Source organism: Mobula birostris, chromosome 21 (genome assembly GCF_030028105.1).
Source record: "Mobula birostris isolate sMobBir1 chromosome 21, sMobBir1.hap1, whole genome shotgun sequence".
NCBI classification, from domain to species: Eukaryota; Metazoa; Chordata; class Chondrichthyes; order Myliobatiformes; family Myliobatidae; genus Mobula; species Mobula birostris.
In genome coordinates this window covers 43,496,787-43,509,627 of record NC_092390.1, presented here as the reverse complement: position 1 = coordinate 43,509,627, position 12,841 = coordinate 43,496,787, and the positions used below count along the sequence as shown (strand labels likewise).

The following is a 12,841-nucleotide window of genomic DNA, read 5'->3' as shown; positions in this document are numbered from 1 at the left end:
CAAGAGGCAAGTTTCAGGTCTTGAGCAGTTTTAAATTGAATCAACAATAAAAGCATTCAAGTGTTTCACAGTGTTTGTATTTTATTTATATTTGTCCTTCTATAATTTCTAGTTTTTGATTGTTTTAATAATCTTAAATAGTCTTTAGTAATTTTAAATGGCTGCAAATGTCAATGTTCAAAGTACATTTATTATCGAAGTATGTATGTAGTATATAACTCTGAGATTCATCTTCCCTGACTAATATCAGACAGCTTACATAGCATAAATTCTGGAGGCATAATTTAACTGACTATCAAAGCACTTCTGTTGTTGGGGCTCTCATCTTGGACGGGAAAGTCTCCCACTATACTTGTTTTACCAGTCAGCAGTTAGCTTCGGAATTAATTTGGCTCTGCAGGTAAATAGGGATCGGAGACTAATAAGTGACATGGCTGGCTGATTACTGCAGCGGGCTTGATCACACCCCACATGCCAAATGTTTTGTGCCATTTAGTTAAGGCCTACTCATTAATGACAAATATTACTTTATGTTCACTTACACCCACATGTAGGCTTTGTTCCTTGCTGCAGAGAAATGTACTCTTGATTGCTGTAAAATCAGAGAATTAATTTAATGTTGCATTGTGACAAGGACACATTGTAACTTTTTCTCAGAATTGCTTGGCATTTCTCTTCGCACCAGATTCATACTCCTGCAAATACACAGTTGTTTTGTTCATATGGGGCATTCATTTTCGAGGGACAATTTCTTTTTGTAATAGCTGGGAAATAGTCATTCCAATTCGAGAGGTGTAAAGCACTTTGTGATGGAAGGAACTGTTCAGCTATTTAGCATCTTTCCAGCCTGATGATACTCAACACCATCATCCCCTCCAAACTAATCGGTAAAATCCAACACCTGGGCTTCAATAAATCCTTGTGCAATTCGATCCCAGATTTCCTCACTTGTGGACCCCAGTCAGTTCAGATTGGCAAAAGCACCTCCTCCACAATCTCAAACAGTACAGGAGCACCACAGGAATACGTACTGAACCACCTGTTCTGCTCACTATACACCTATGACTGTGTGGCTAAGTACAGCTCCAACACCATATACAAGTTTGCTGTTAACTCCACTGTGGTGGACTGTATCAAAGGTGGTGATGAACCAGCATACAGGAGAAAGATTGAAAATTTGGCTGAGTGGCGTAATAACAGCAACTTCTCACTCAATGTCAATAAGACCCAGGAGCTGATTGTAGACTTCAGGAGAAAGAAACCATAGGTCTATGAGCCAGTGCTCATCAGAGGATCAGAGGTGGAGAGGGTCAATAACTTTAAATTCCTGGATGCCACTATTTCAGAGGATCTGTCCTGAACCCATCATGTAAATATAATTACAAAGAAAGCACGATAGCGCCTCTACTTCCTCAGGAGTCTGCGGAGATTCAACATGTCATTGAAAACCTTGGCAAACTTCTAAAGATGTTTAGAGGAAAGTGTGCTGACTGGCTGGCTGCATTACAGCCTGGTATGGAAACACCAATGCCTTTGAGCAGAAAATCCTACAGAAGGCAATAGATTTGGCCCAGCACATCACAGGTCAAATCCTCCCAACCATTGAGCACATCTACATGAAACAGTGCCGTAGAAAAGCAGCATCCATCATCAAAGACCCTCACCACCCAGGCCATGCTGCCATTAGATAGAAGGTACAGGTGCCTCAGGACTTGCACCACCAGGTTCAAGAACAGTTACTACACCTCAACCATCAGGCTCTTAAACAAAAGGGGATAGCTGCACTCATTTAAGGACTTGTTTAAGAACTCTAGTATATTGTAATTTCATGCTCATTATTTATTTCTGTTCATTTATATCTGCATTTGCAGAGGTTTTTTTTCAGTTCCTGTTCTATAAATTTGTTAAGTATGCCCATAGAAAAAGGAATCTCAGGGTTGTATGTGGTGACATATATGTACTCTGATAATAAATTTTACTTTAACTTTGAACTTTGAGAATGTTACAGGTCACCCTAGACAACAAGCAGTTTCCATTTTACCAATATCTGTAAGTTAATTTTGTTCATAAGTCAGAATGTAGACAAAAATCACTCAAAACAGTAACCAAACCTCCAGAGTATTATAATGAGTGGCATCAAAAGACTGATAAGAAAGAACAATTACCTAAAGTGAAGAGAGAAAAGAAATTTGTTCTGCCATTCATATTTATGTACAGTAATGTGCAAAAGTCTTGGGCTCGTAGCTAAGGTGCCTAAGACTTTTGCACAGTACTGTAGTGATTTTATGTATTGCACTGTACTGCTGCAAAACAAAACAAATTCATGACACATGTGAGTGATGATAAACCTGATTCTGATATGGGTCTGTATTGTGGACTGAGAGTGGAAAGGGAGCATGGAGAGGGGAATCATGGTTGGGAAAATGAGAATGGAGAAGGGAGGGATTGGGAAGCATGAGAGAGACATTTTGTAATGATCAGTGAACCAATTGTTTGGAATCAAATGAACTTGCTTGGTGTCTCAGGGCTGGGTGTGTTTGCACCAGCACCACCCCAGCATTCCTCTGCTATCTGTCCCACACTCCTCTCGCGGCGCTCCACTCTTGCAATTCACAACATCACTTGTTCCCGCCAGACTTACAAACTTGCTCTTTGCTCCATGTTGACAAGTAGAGTACTGTGTAAAAGTCTTAGGCATGCTAGCTATATATATGTGCCTAAAACTTTTGCACAGTACTGTATGCCAGTCTCTTAAATTTAATAATATTGTGGGTGCCTGCTTGTATTCATAAGTGTCCATTGGTCAGACATTCATTCTTGGAATTGGCCTGTACTGCCATTATCTTGAAAGCCAAATTAATCAGCTCTTTGCTGCTGCTGATGGGGCTGGAAACACATACAGCCTTGGAAATGCACATCTTAAATGAACAATCTCCCATGGCATGAATATGGCTCAGTTCTTTTTGTAGTTTGCTGCTATTCTTTTTTTACCGTGCCCATGGTCTGTTCTTCATCAAATTATGGTATTGTTTGCACTGTTTTAATTATATAATATAATTATGTGGTTTTTGTCAGTTTTTCAGTCTTGGTCTGTCTTGTGTTTCTGTGATATCACACTGGAGGAACATTGTATCATTTCTTAATGCATGCATTATTAAATGACAATAAAAGAGGACTGCGTGTCCTCAGAATCTAATTTCTTTCATTCAACACCTTCTATTGCCTGATGACAGGAAAATTATACATAACCTGTATTTATTATCTGAAATATACTTTTTTCATGATAATGCAAGGTTTTACCTGTCAGCATATCCTATATTATTTACATCCCACAGATATATTTAAACATTTCTCACACTCTAATCCATTTATTCTGAACAAATGCCATAGTATACAAGGTTAAGCACTCAAGAGAAATAATCTTATAATTAGAAAAGGTCATGATGTAATTGAATTAACTTCAGCTGAATCCATAATTTACCTCATCAGACTAAGAAAATCAAATGTTTCCATTTAGTCCATGTCCAGTTACAGGTGAAACCACTGTGACAATAACAGACTCTCTGAGTCACTCTTACAACTGCACTGACCCTTGTCCAGCCCAAGCTCATAACTATTATGCAAATTCCAGACTCTTCAATTACTCACTCCAATCTTCCCAATGTGAAATCAGCATTCCATCTAACAGACCATACTCTGATAGGTAATTGTAAGCTTTGCTCCCACTGATCTGGCAACACTCACCTACCACCCTCAATAGTCAGGTCCTTCTTCGCTCGCCAATTGCAGCTTGATTTCTGAGACAGCGTATTGGCAGTGTTCTTTCCTTGGATAAAGCCGATTTGTTAACAACAGACACCTGATATCTTGGTCTCTGTTGATTTTCCAAGTAGCAGGCGTACAGCTAGACTTTTCATTGGTGTAACACACAGTGACTGTTTAACACACCATACTCATGACTAAGGTAATTCTATTTATTCCTTGTTGTCTAAATTCCAAATACAATTTGGGTCAATAGAAAGCAACTTACTTAAGACTTTGTACCAGAAAGAGAAAAAAACCAAGGGGAAAAATTATAAAAACAGACATAAAGTCATCAATTAATATGTCATTGATATGATTAAAATAATACTTAAAGGACTGAATTATAAAATTGTCAGATATGAGGAGCATAACTTCTGTTTATCTGACAGAAGAGCTGCAGGAAGTTTTGGAAATTATGTATTTTTTGCTCTTCCAATGGATTAATTCAGAGAAATTCACCTTTTTTTATTGTAAGGCTTTATTGCTACCAAACTAAAGACACTCTGATACTTCACAAATGCATTTCGAGTTACAAGCACCTTTCTTTAAAGTTGTATGCTTGAACTACTGAGGAGTTATGTGCAGTAAACCTGAAAGTATTTGTTATGATGTCAGAAGTTTGATTATTAGAAATGATTTTTGATTTGTCACAAAATGCATTCCCGTTTACCGCTACGTATGGCTGACATATTCCGACTGAATTTCAAAGCTAAAATCCACAAAGAAGGGGGAGAGAGTAATATGCCACCTCTTGATTTTCTTTTAAAGGTGGAAATGAAAATGTAGACGAAAGTAGAGAGAGAAGAGAAGTCTCCAGCTCGGGAACGGAGAGTTCTCTCTGTCTGGGTTTTTACCCTCTGGAATACAGCAGCACACAATGTCAAAGAAGAGTGCTGGCAGTCGAGCTAAGGGAGACAAGCCTGATGCCTTAGCTACTTTGCAAGCTGCCAATGAAGAGCTCAGGGCCAAACTGACTGACATTCAAATCGAACTTCAACAAGAAAAGAGTAAGGTGTGCACTATTCTATTTCTAATAAATAATAATTTTGTACAGTAATTAAGCATCAGCACATAAAAGTTGTAAATTTTCTCAATGTAAATTGGCAATGAAAAATAGTGTATATGAATAAAAATTATTTGTTATGCGCTGGAAATTGTTATGGATATACCTGAAGTTGCAATATATCTCTAAAGTGTGGAAGTGTTTCCATTTTTGCAGTTCATGAGTACAAGTGAATTACTGGTTTTGCACTATATTGCTATAGCTATGGGGGACTCATAAAAAAGAAAATAGAATTTAACTTATGAAATTTCAGATGTTTAAGGTCTAAATAGACTCAATCTCTTTTTTGGATCCTAAATTTAAAACATTCCTTATTCAGGAAGCCAGTAAAGTAGCCATATAAATATTTTTAAAAATTTCTACTGGCAGATATATGAATATATATAGTTACAATCTGTGTGTTTATTCTTCAAGTGTTAGATGTCGCTACCCTACTGTCATCTTTTAACATGGTTTCCCAGTCTACTATAGCCAACCCATGCTTCATATCTTCATAGTCTGTTAAATTTAAGACCCTAGTTCTATATTGAAGTAAATTACTTTCAATTATTATAACAAGCTTATCTCCTTTCATTAGAGGCCTTCCTATCATGACTGGATTATTAATTAACCCTTTCTCATTGTGCAAGAGTAACTAAGCAGCTAGTTCCCTTGTTGGTTCCTCAAAATCTCTTATATAATCCATGAATTAGTCCTTTATTATTACTGCTAATTTGATTTGCCCAGTTTGCATGTTGATTAAAGTCTCTCATGATTATTTTATTATCCTTGTAACAAAAGCCTCTAAATTTTAATTTACATCTTCTATTATTTAGGGGCCTATAGAAACTCCCACCAATGTTCCTGCGCCACTGAAACTGATTATACTTGATTTTCTAAGCTATGAACCTTTCTCTGCATGTAGCCCATTGTTTATAATCAGTGATACCTTCTCTCATTTTCCACGTTACCTACCTTCTCTAAAATTCAAGTATTCTGGAATATTTAGTTGTCAGCCTTGGTCATCTTGCATCCATGTAACCATATAAACATATAACAATTACAGCATGGAAACAGGCCATCTCGGCCCTTCTAGTCCATGCCAAACTCTTACCCTACCCTAGTTCCACTGACCTGCACTCAGCCCATAACCCTCCATTTCTTTCCTGTCCATATATCTATCCAATTTAACTTTAAACGATAACATAGAACCTGCCTCAACCACTTCTGCTGGAAGCTCATTCCACACAGCTACCACTCTCTGAGTAAAGAAGTTCCCCCTCATGTTACCCCTAAACTTTTGTCCTTTAACTCTCAACCCATGTCCTTTTGTTTGAATCTTCCCCACTCTCAATGGAAAAAGTCTAACCACGTCAACTCTATCAATCCCATTCATAATTTTAAACACCTCTATCAAGTCCCCCCTCAACCTTCTATGCTCCAAAGAATAAAGACCTAACTTGTTTAACCTTTCTCTGTAACTTAGGAGATGAAACCCAGGCAACATTTTAGTAAAACTCCTCTGTACTCTCTCAATTTTATTGACATCTTTCCTATAATTCGGTGACCAGAACTGTACACAATATTCCAGATTTGGCCTTACCAATGCCTTATACAAATTCAACATTACATCCCAACTCCTATACTCAATGCTCTGATTAATAAAGGCCAGCAAACCAAAAGCTTTCTTCACCACCCTATCTACATGAGATTTCATCTTCAGAGAACTATGCACCATTATTCCTAGATCCCTCTGTTCTACAGCATTCTTTCATGCCCTACCCATGTATGTCCTATTTTGATTAGTTCTACCAAAATGTAGCACCTCACATTTTTCAGCATTAAACTCCATCTGCCATCTTGCAGCCCACTCTTCTAACTGCCCTAAATCTCTCTGCAAGTTTTGAAAACCTACAACTCCACCTATCTTAGTATCATCTGCATACTTACTAATCCAATTTACCACCCCATCATCCAGATCATTAATATATATTACAAACAACATTGGACCCAGTACAGATCCCTGAGGCACACCACTACACACCGTCCTCCAATCTGACACACAGTTATCCACCACTACTCTCTGGCGTCTCCCATCTAGCCACTGCTGAATCCGTTTTACTACTTCCACATTAATGCCAAACAATTGAACCTTCCTAACCAACCTTCCGTGTGGAACCTTGTCAAAGGCCTTACTGAAGTCCATATAGACAACATCCACCGTTTTACCCTCGTCAACTTTCTTAGTAACCTCATCAAAAAATTCAATAAGATTTGTCAAACATGACCTTCCACGCACAAATCCATGTTGACTGTTCCTAATCAGACCCTGTCTATCCAGATAATTATATATACCATCTCTAAGAATACTTTCCATCAATTTACCCACCACTGTCATCAAACTCGCAGGCCGATAATTGCCAGGTTTACTCTTAGAACCTTTTTTAAACAATGGAGCCATATGAACAATATGCCAATCCTCCGACACCATCCCCGTTTCTAATGACATTTGAAATATTTCTATCAGAGCCCCTGCTATTTCTAGCCTAACTTCCCTGAAGGTCCTAGGGAATATCTTGTCTGGACCCAGAGACTTATCCACTTACATATTCCTTAAAAGTGCCAGTACTTCCTCTTCTTTAATTGTCATACTTTCCAGAACTACCCTACTTGTTTCCTTTACCTTACACAATTCAGTACCCTTCTCCTGTAATGTCTTTTTTATCATAGCCATTTATTTCAAATTTTTCATCAGTTTTCATATCTTATTAAGAAAGCTTTGTGTATTCTGGTATAGATTCTTGAAGATTGTCTTTTTACTGCTTTTGTTTGCACTGATTCCTACTAGAGCTGAACTGACCTGATGTAACATATCAAGGTCTGCTGGTTTACACAGCCAGAAAAGGGCAGAACAACCTTAAACTGATCCTCCTTGATGTTTGCTTTGTACGATTTAATAAAGAATATTGGCATGTAAGTGTTAACTCAATGAAAGCAGAGTTTTAATGCATGATTTTTGTGAAGCTCTGGGTAGCGTTGTAAGTACCAAGCAAGGTGACACTGAACATCGACTTACTTTGAAGGGGTAAATCCTGGACCTGCTAGGAGGAGCAAGTACAAAAGGCCTGGACGTTTGGTGGACAATTCATCCTCTTGCTGAACAGTTTCTAGCCATTAGCCTACTGTGCACTTGACCATACTATTTCCATAACGTTGACTGCATCAGATTAGCACCTATACCTGTGAGCAAATCTGTGCCAACAGTTCCATGACATAATCGAGCATTGACCACACTATCAGGACCACGTGGCTCACTGTGACTGCAGCTGCAAGAGCTGGTTCTGTGCATGAAAAGAGATGAGAGATAGTTTGATTTAATGAGGCCAAATCCCATGCAACAAAGGATGGAAATCTTGGAGGGAGCTGCAGGAGTCCTATTGATTAGATAAGGAGATGATACTGCTGTTGGAGCTCCTGACCCAGTTAGTTTACTGTTAAACTGCAGTGATATTGTCCAGCTTCCAAAGGGGAAATACTGTAATGGTGTTTTCACAGGTCGCCATGAAAACCCCTCAGACAGCTGCAGCTTATTCAAACCACTGCTGCTGGAGTCCTCACTAGGACCAAGCAAGTAGAACGTATCACTCCAGTTCTCAGATTGCTACCCCGGCTTCCTGTCCATCAGAGGATTGAATTTCAAATATTACTTTTGGTTTATAAAGACAATCATAACAGCGAAAATTACTTTGACAAGGATTTAGTTTGGAATCTGAATGTTAGTCGTGATAGAACTGGTGTTTGGCAAGCTACGTTTATACTACTCCAGTCAGCGCAATTGACCAATCGCGCAAGGTCTCATAATCCCTGAAGCTGGTTATTGACCACCCATGTGAAACCGGGGTCACTTTGAACACCTCAAAAGGAATCCTCTGCCTGATTGGCTGTATTTCATCGTTTGGCTCTGGCCAACACTGTATCGTTGCACAACCTGTTTTCCTTAGGTCTGTAGGTGCTCATTACTTACCAACTGTTAAATTGCATGAACTCATTCTGTGCCGTGAGTCAAGAGGAACTGTTGGGCATTCTGGCTGCTAATTTATGCATCCCCAATAATCTCTGTTTAGTTGGTAAGGTCAGATGAAATTGCCGAATTTCAGACATGTTGTGACAATGATTGCTAACTGCTTGCAGAGCTATGGTTGTTCCTGTGTTCCAGTGCCTCATCCTTTTTTTTTGTAAAAGCCTGCTCTACTCATGGTCGGTCAGGCTCCGTGCCTCAAGTTAAGGTGCCGTTTACCACCCCTCCCCACCGAGAATCTCGAACACCACCCAACAACCCCCTTAGGACACATAACCGCTCCCTTGGGAATCACTGTCCTAGACTCTCCCACTCTATATAGGCCGTTCAATATTCAATAGTTTTCAATGGGATCCTCCACCCCTCTTCTAAACTCCAGTGAGTGTAGGCCCAGACATACCAAACTCTCCTGGTACACTGACCCTTTCATTCCTGGGATCATTGTTGTGACCCTCATCTGGAATTTCTCCAACGACCGCATATCCTTTCTTAGATAAGGGTCCGGAAACTGCTCGCAATACTCCAAATGTGGTCTGACCAATGCCTTGTTAAGTCTCACTGTTGGATTTTCTCATTTCTTTTTCTTTCTATTGTGGAAGTGGTAAAAGCAATTGTCCTTGAGAAACAAGGCTGTAGTGATCACCAGCTTGGTTCATATTTAACTAACTTGGTGAATATCAAATGTGACAATGTAGAAAGAGAACTACAAGTGAAATGCTGATTTACTTGAGACCCAGTCTAAGCTTGTGGAATGGCACCTCATTTTCCATCTGAGCACATTGCAGCCTTCTGGACTCAACATTGATTTCTAGGTGACTCACTTTTATTTTATTCTAGAAGTGACTGTTATTGCCGCAAACCATTTATCTGTGCTATTTCCCAGTTTTCCTTCCTTCGTTAACAGCTTGATGCGTAAGAAAGTCTGGCATTTTGTAACATTTTAAAATCTACCTTTGGGACCTTGGAATATCTTCAGAGAAAGAAGTTAACTCCAGAATTAGTGATAGTAGATCTCTTGCGGTCATCCTGAGCATTTTATAGTTTCAGCCTTTCACAATGACATTCTGTGCAGCTCCTATCAAAGTAGGCTCCTTATAGTTCTGGCTGACTGCAGTAGATGGCAGCCTTTTGTTCACACCATGACCTATTTCGTTGGGACAGGGAATCAAATCTTATGTGACAGTTTCCACAGTGATCCATCCTTGCCTGGAACCATGGTAGTGGACATGATGGCTTGTTGTTGACCTCATTGTTTTCAAAGTAGTTGAATTTTAATTGTAGAACATAAAACATAGAACATTACAGCGGAGTACGAGCCATTCAGCCATCATATTGTGCCAAACTTATAACCTGCTCTGAGATCAATCTAACCTTTCCCTCCACAGAGCCCTCCATTTTTCTATCATCATGTTCCTATTTAAGAGTCTCTTAAATATTCCTAATATACCTGCCTTCACCACCACCCCTGGCAGTGCAGTCCATGCACTCATTACACTCTGTTAAAAAAAAGTTACCTTTGACATCTGCCCAATACATTCCTCCAATTACATTTAAATTATACCCCTTCATATTAGCCATTTCCTCCTGTGAAAAGTAGTGTCTGGCTGTCCACTCAATCTATGCCTCTAATCTTCTTGTACATCACTATCAAGTCAACTCTTTTCCTCCTTTGCCCCAAAGAGAAAAACCTTAGGTCACTCAAACTATCCTCATAAAATATGTTCTCCAATCAAGCAGCGTCCCCGTAAATCTCCTCTGCACCCTCTATAAAGCTCCACATCCTTCCTAAAATGAGGTGACTAGAACTGAACACAATATTCCAAGTGTGGTCTAAGCAGAGTTTTATAGAGCTGCAACATTACCTCATGGCTCTTGAAATTAATCCCCAACTCATGAAAGCCAACGCACCATATGACTTCTGATAAGTTAATAAATATTACAAGTTGATAAATGTGCAGCCATTTGGAGGGACCTATGGATCCCAGTGTTCCTCCACACTGCTAAGAAAAATTACAAGCCGCAGGGGAGTAATATATTTGCACTAGTTTGATTCCCTCAGATCCCCTTTAGCATCTTTTACTACTTTTCACAGTTTGCTCTTTGTTGTGTATAGTTCAATACCTCAATAGAACATTTGTTCTTCTTCACTCAGCAGTTTTTACACTTTGTCTTGGGTTCTTTGTTCATTTTATAATTAGTTGCATAAATTATCAATCAGTTCCCACTCATCACAATGTGTCTTCTAAAGTTTTATTTTTACTCTGCATTCTTTATTTTTGTTGTTGAGGTGTTGACACACAAACAGGTTCAATGTACCAGCTTATCTCGGCATGGTCCTCGACGGCAGACGTACAGTAAGTTTAAAAATAAATACCTTCAATGAGGTTAATAGGCGTGCACTCAAAACAGCCATCTATTTTTTTTTCTACAAATTCAAATTTATCTGTTTACAGTCTTTCCTTCTGATTTACAAATGCTGCTATCTCTGCTTTCTCTTTCAACTTGTGCAAACCCTGTTTCCCCCTCAGGATCTATTTGAAATCAGAATCATGACATATGAAATTTGTTGTTTTGTGGCAGCATTACAAATCATTAAAAATTACTATTATTAACAAAAATAAAATAAATAAATAGTTCAAAAGAGGAATAGTGAGATCAAGGGTTAATCCACCTTTCAGCAATCTGACAGCGGTAGGGAAGAAGCTGTTCCTGTACATTGCAGCATCCGTACCAGGTGGTTTTGCAAACTGTGAGAATGCTGTCCAGGATACATCTGTGGAAATTTCCTGACGTCTTCGGTGAGAAACCAAACCTCATCAAACCGTTAATGCAGGATAGCCACTGGTGTGCCTTCTTTGTGATTACGTCAATATGTTAGGCTTAGGATCGATCCTCCGAGATGCTGACGCTCTGGAACTCAACTGTTGCCTCTCACTAGGAGCTGCACATATTTGAAGTTCATCCACCCCTGCTATCTCAGGAGATACTTGCTCCCTCAGCAAAACTAACTTCTCTCTTTGCAGGACCTGATGTCACAGGAGTGAAATTAAAAGTATTCTTACTCTTTTTACACTCAGGCTGTTGGCAAGTGAGTTTGTGGCTTTTAAAAACCTACAAATTTCTATTTTTTTTCCCAATGATAACCATATTTTTTGTTAATCATAGAGTCACAGAGTAATAAAACAGAGATACAAGCCCTTCACTCCACCAAGTCCATGCCAACCCTGGTGCCTATCCAGCTGTTCCAAATTTCCTGCAGTCATAGTCATAGTCATACTTTATTGATCCCAGGGGAAATTGGTTTTCGTTACAGTTGCACCATAAATAATTAAATAGTAATAAAACCATAAATAGTTAAATAGTAATATGTAAATTATGCCAGGAAATAAGTCCAGGACCAGCCTATTGGCTCAGGGTGTCTGACCCTCCAAGGGAGGAGTTGTAAAGTTTGATGGCCACAGGCAGGAATGACTTCCTATGACGCTCCGTGTTGCATCTCTATGGAATGAGTCTCTGGCTGAATGTACTCCTGTGCCCAACCAGTACATTATGTAGTGGATGGGAGACATTGTCCAAGATGGTATGCAACTTGGACAGCATCCTCTTTTCAAACACCACCGTCAGAGAGTTCAGTTCTATCCCCACAACATCACTGGCCTTACAAATGAGTTTGTTGATTCTGTTGGTGTCTGCTACCGTCAGCCTGCTGCCCCAGCACACAATAGCAAACCTGATCGCACTGGCCACCACAGACTTGTAGAACATCCTCAGCATCGTCCGGCAGATGTTAAAGGACCTCAGTCTCCTCAGGAAATAGAGATGGCTCTGACCCTTCTTGTAGACAGCCTCAGTGTTCTTTGACCAGTCCAGTTTATTGTCAATTCGTATCCCCAGATATTTGTAATCCTCCACCATGT

The 12,841-nt window shown here is 39.4% G+C and overlaps 1 protein-coding gene across 1 annotated transcript in view; it reads left to right on the top strand.

The window, feature by feature from the left end:
- Window positions 1–12,841, top strand: part of jakmip3 (Janus kinase and microtubule interacting protein 3) — a 239,007-nt gene that overhangs the window by 83,412 nt on the left and 142,754 nt on the right. Inside the window, exon 2 of the mRNA XM_072239774.1 lies at window positions 4,573–4,816. Within this exon, the coding sequence (XP_072095875.1) occupies window positions 4,682–4,816 (135 nt within the window). The 5' untranslated portion in view covers window positions 4,573–4,681. The remainder of the gene's footprint in view (window positions 1–4,572; window positions 4,817–12,841) is intronic.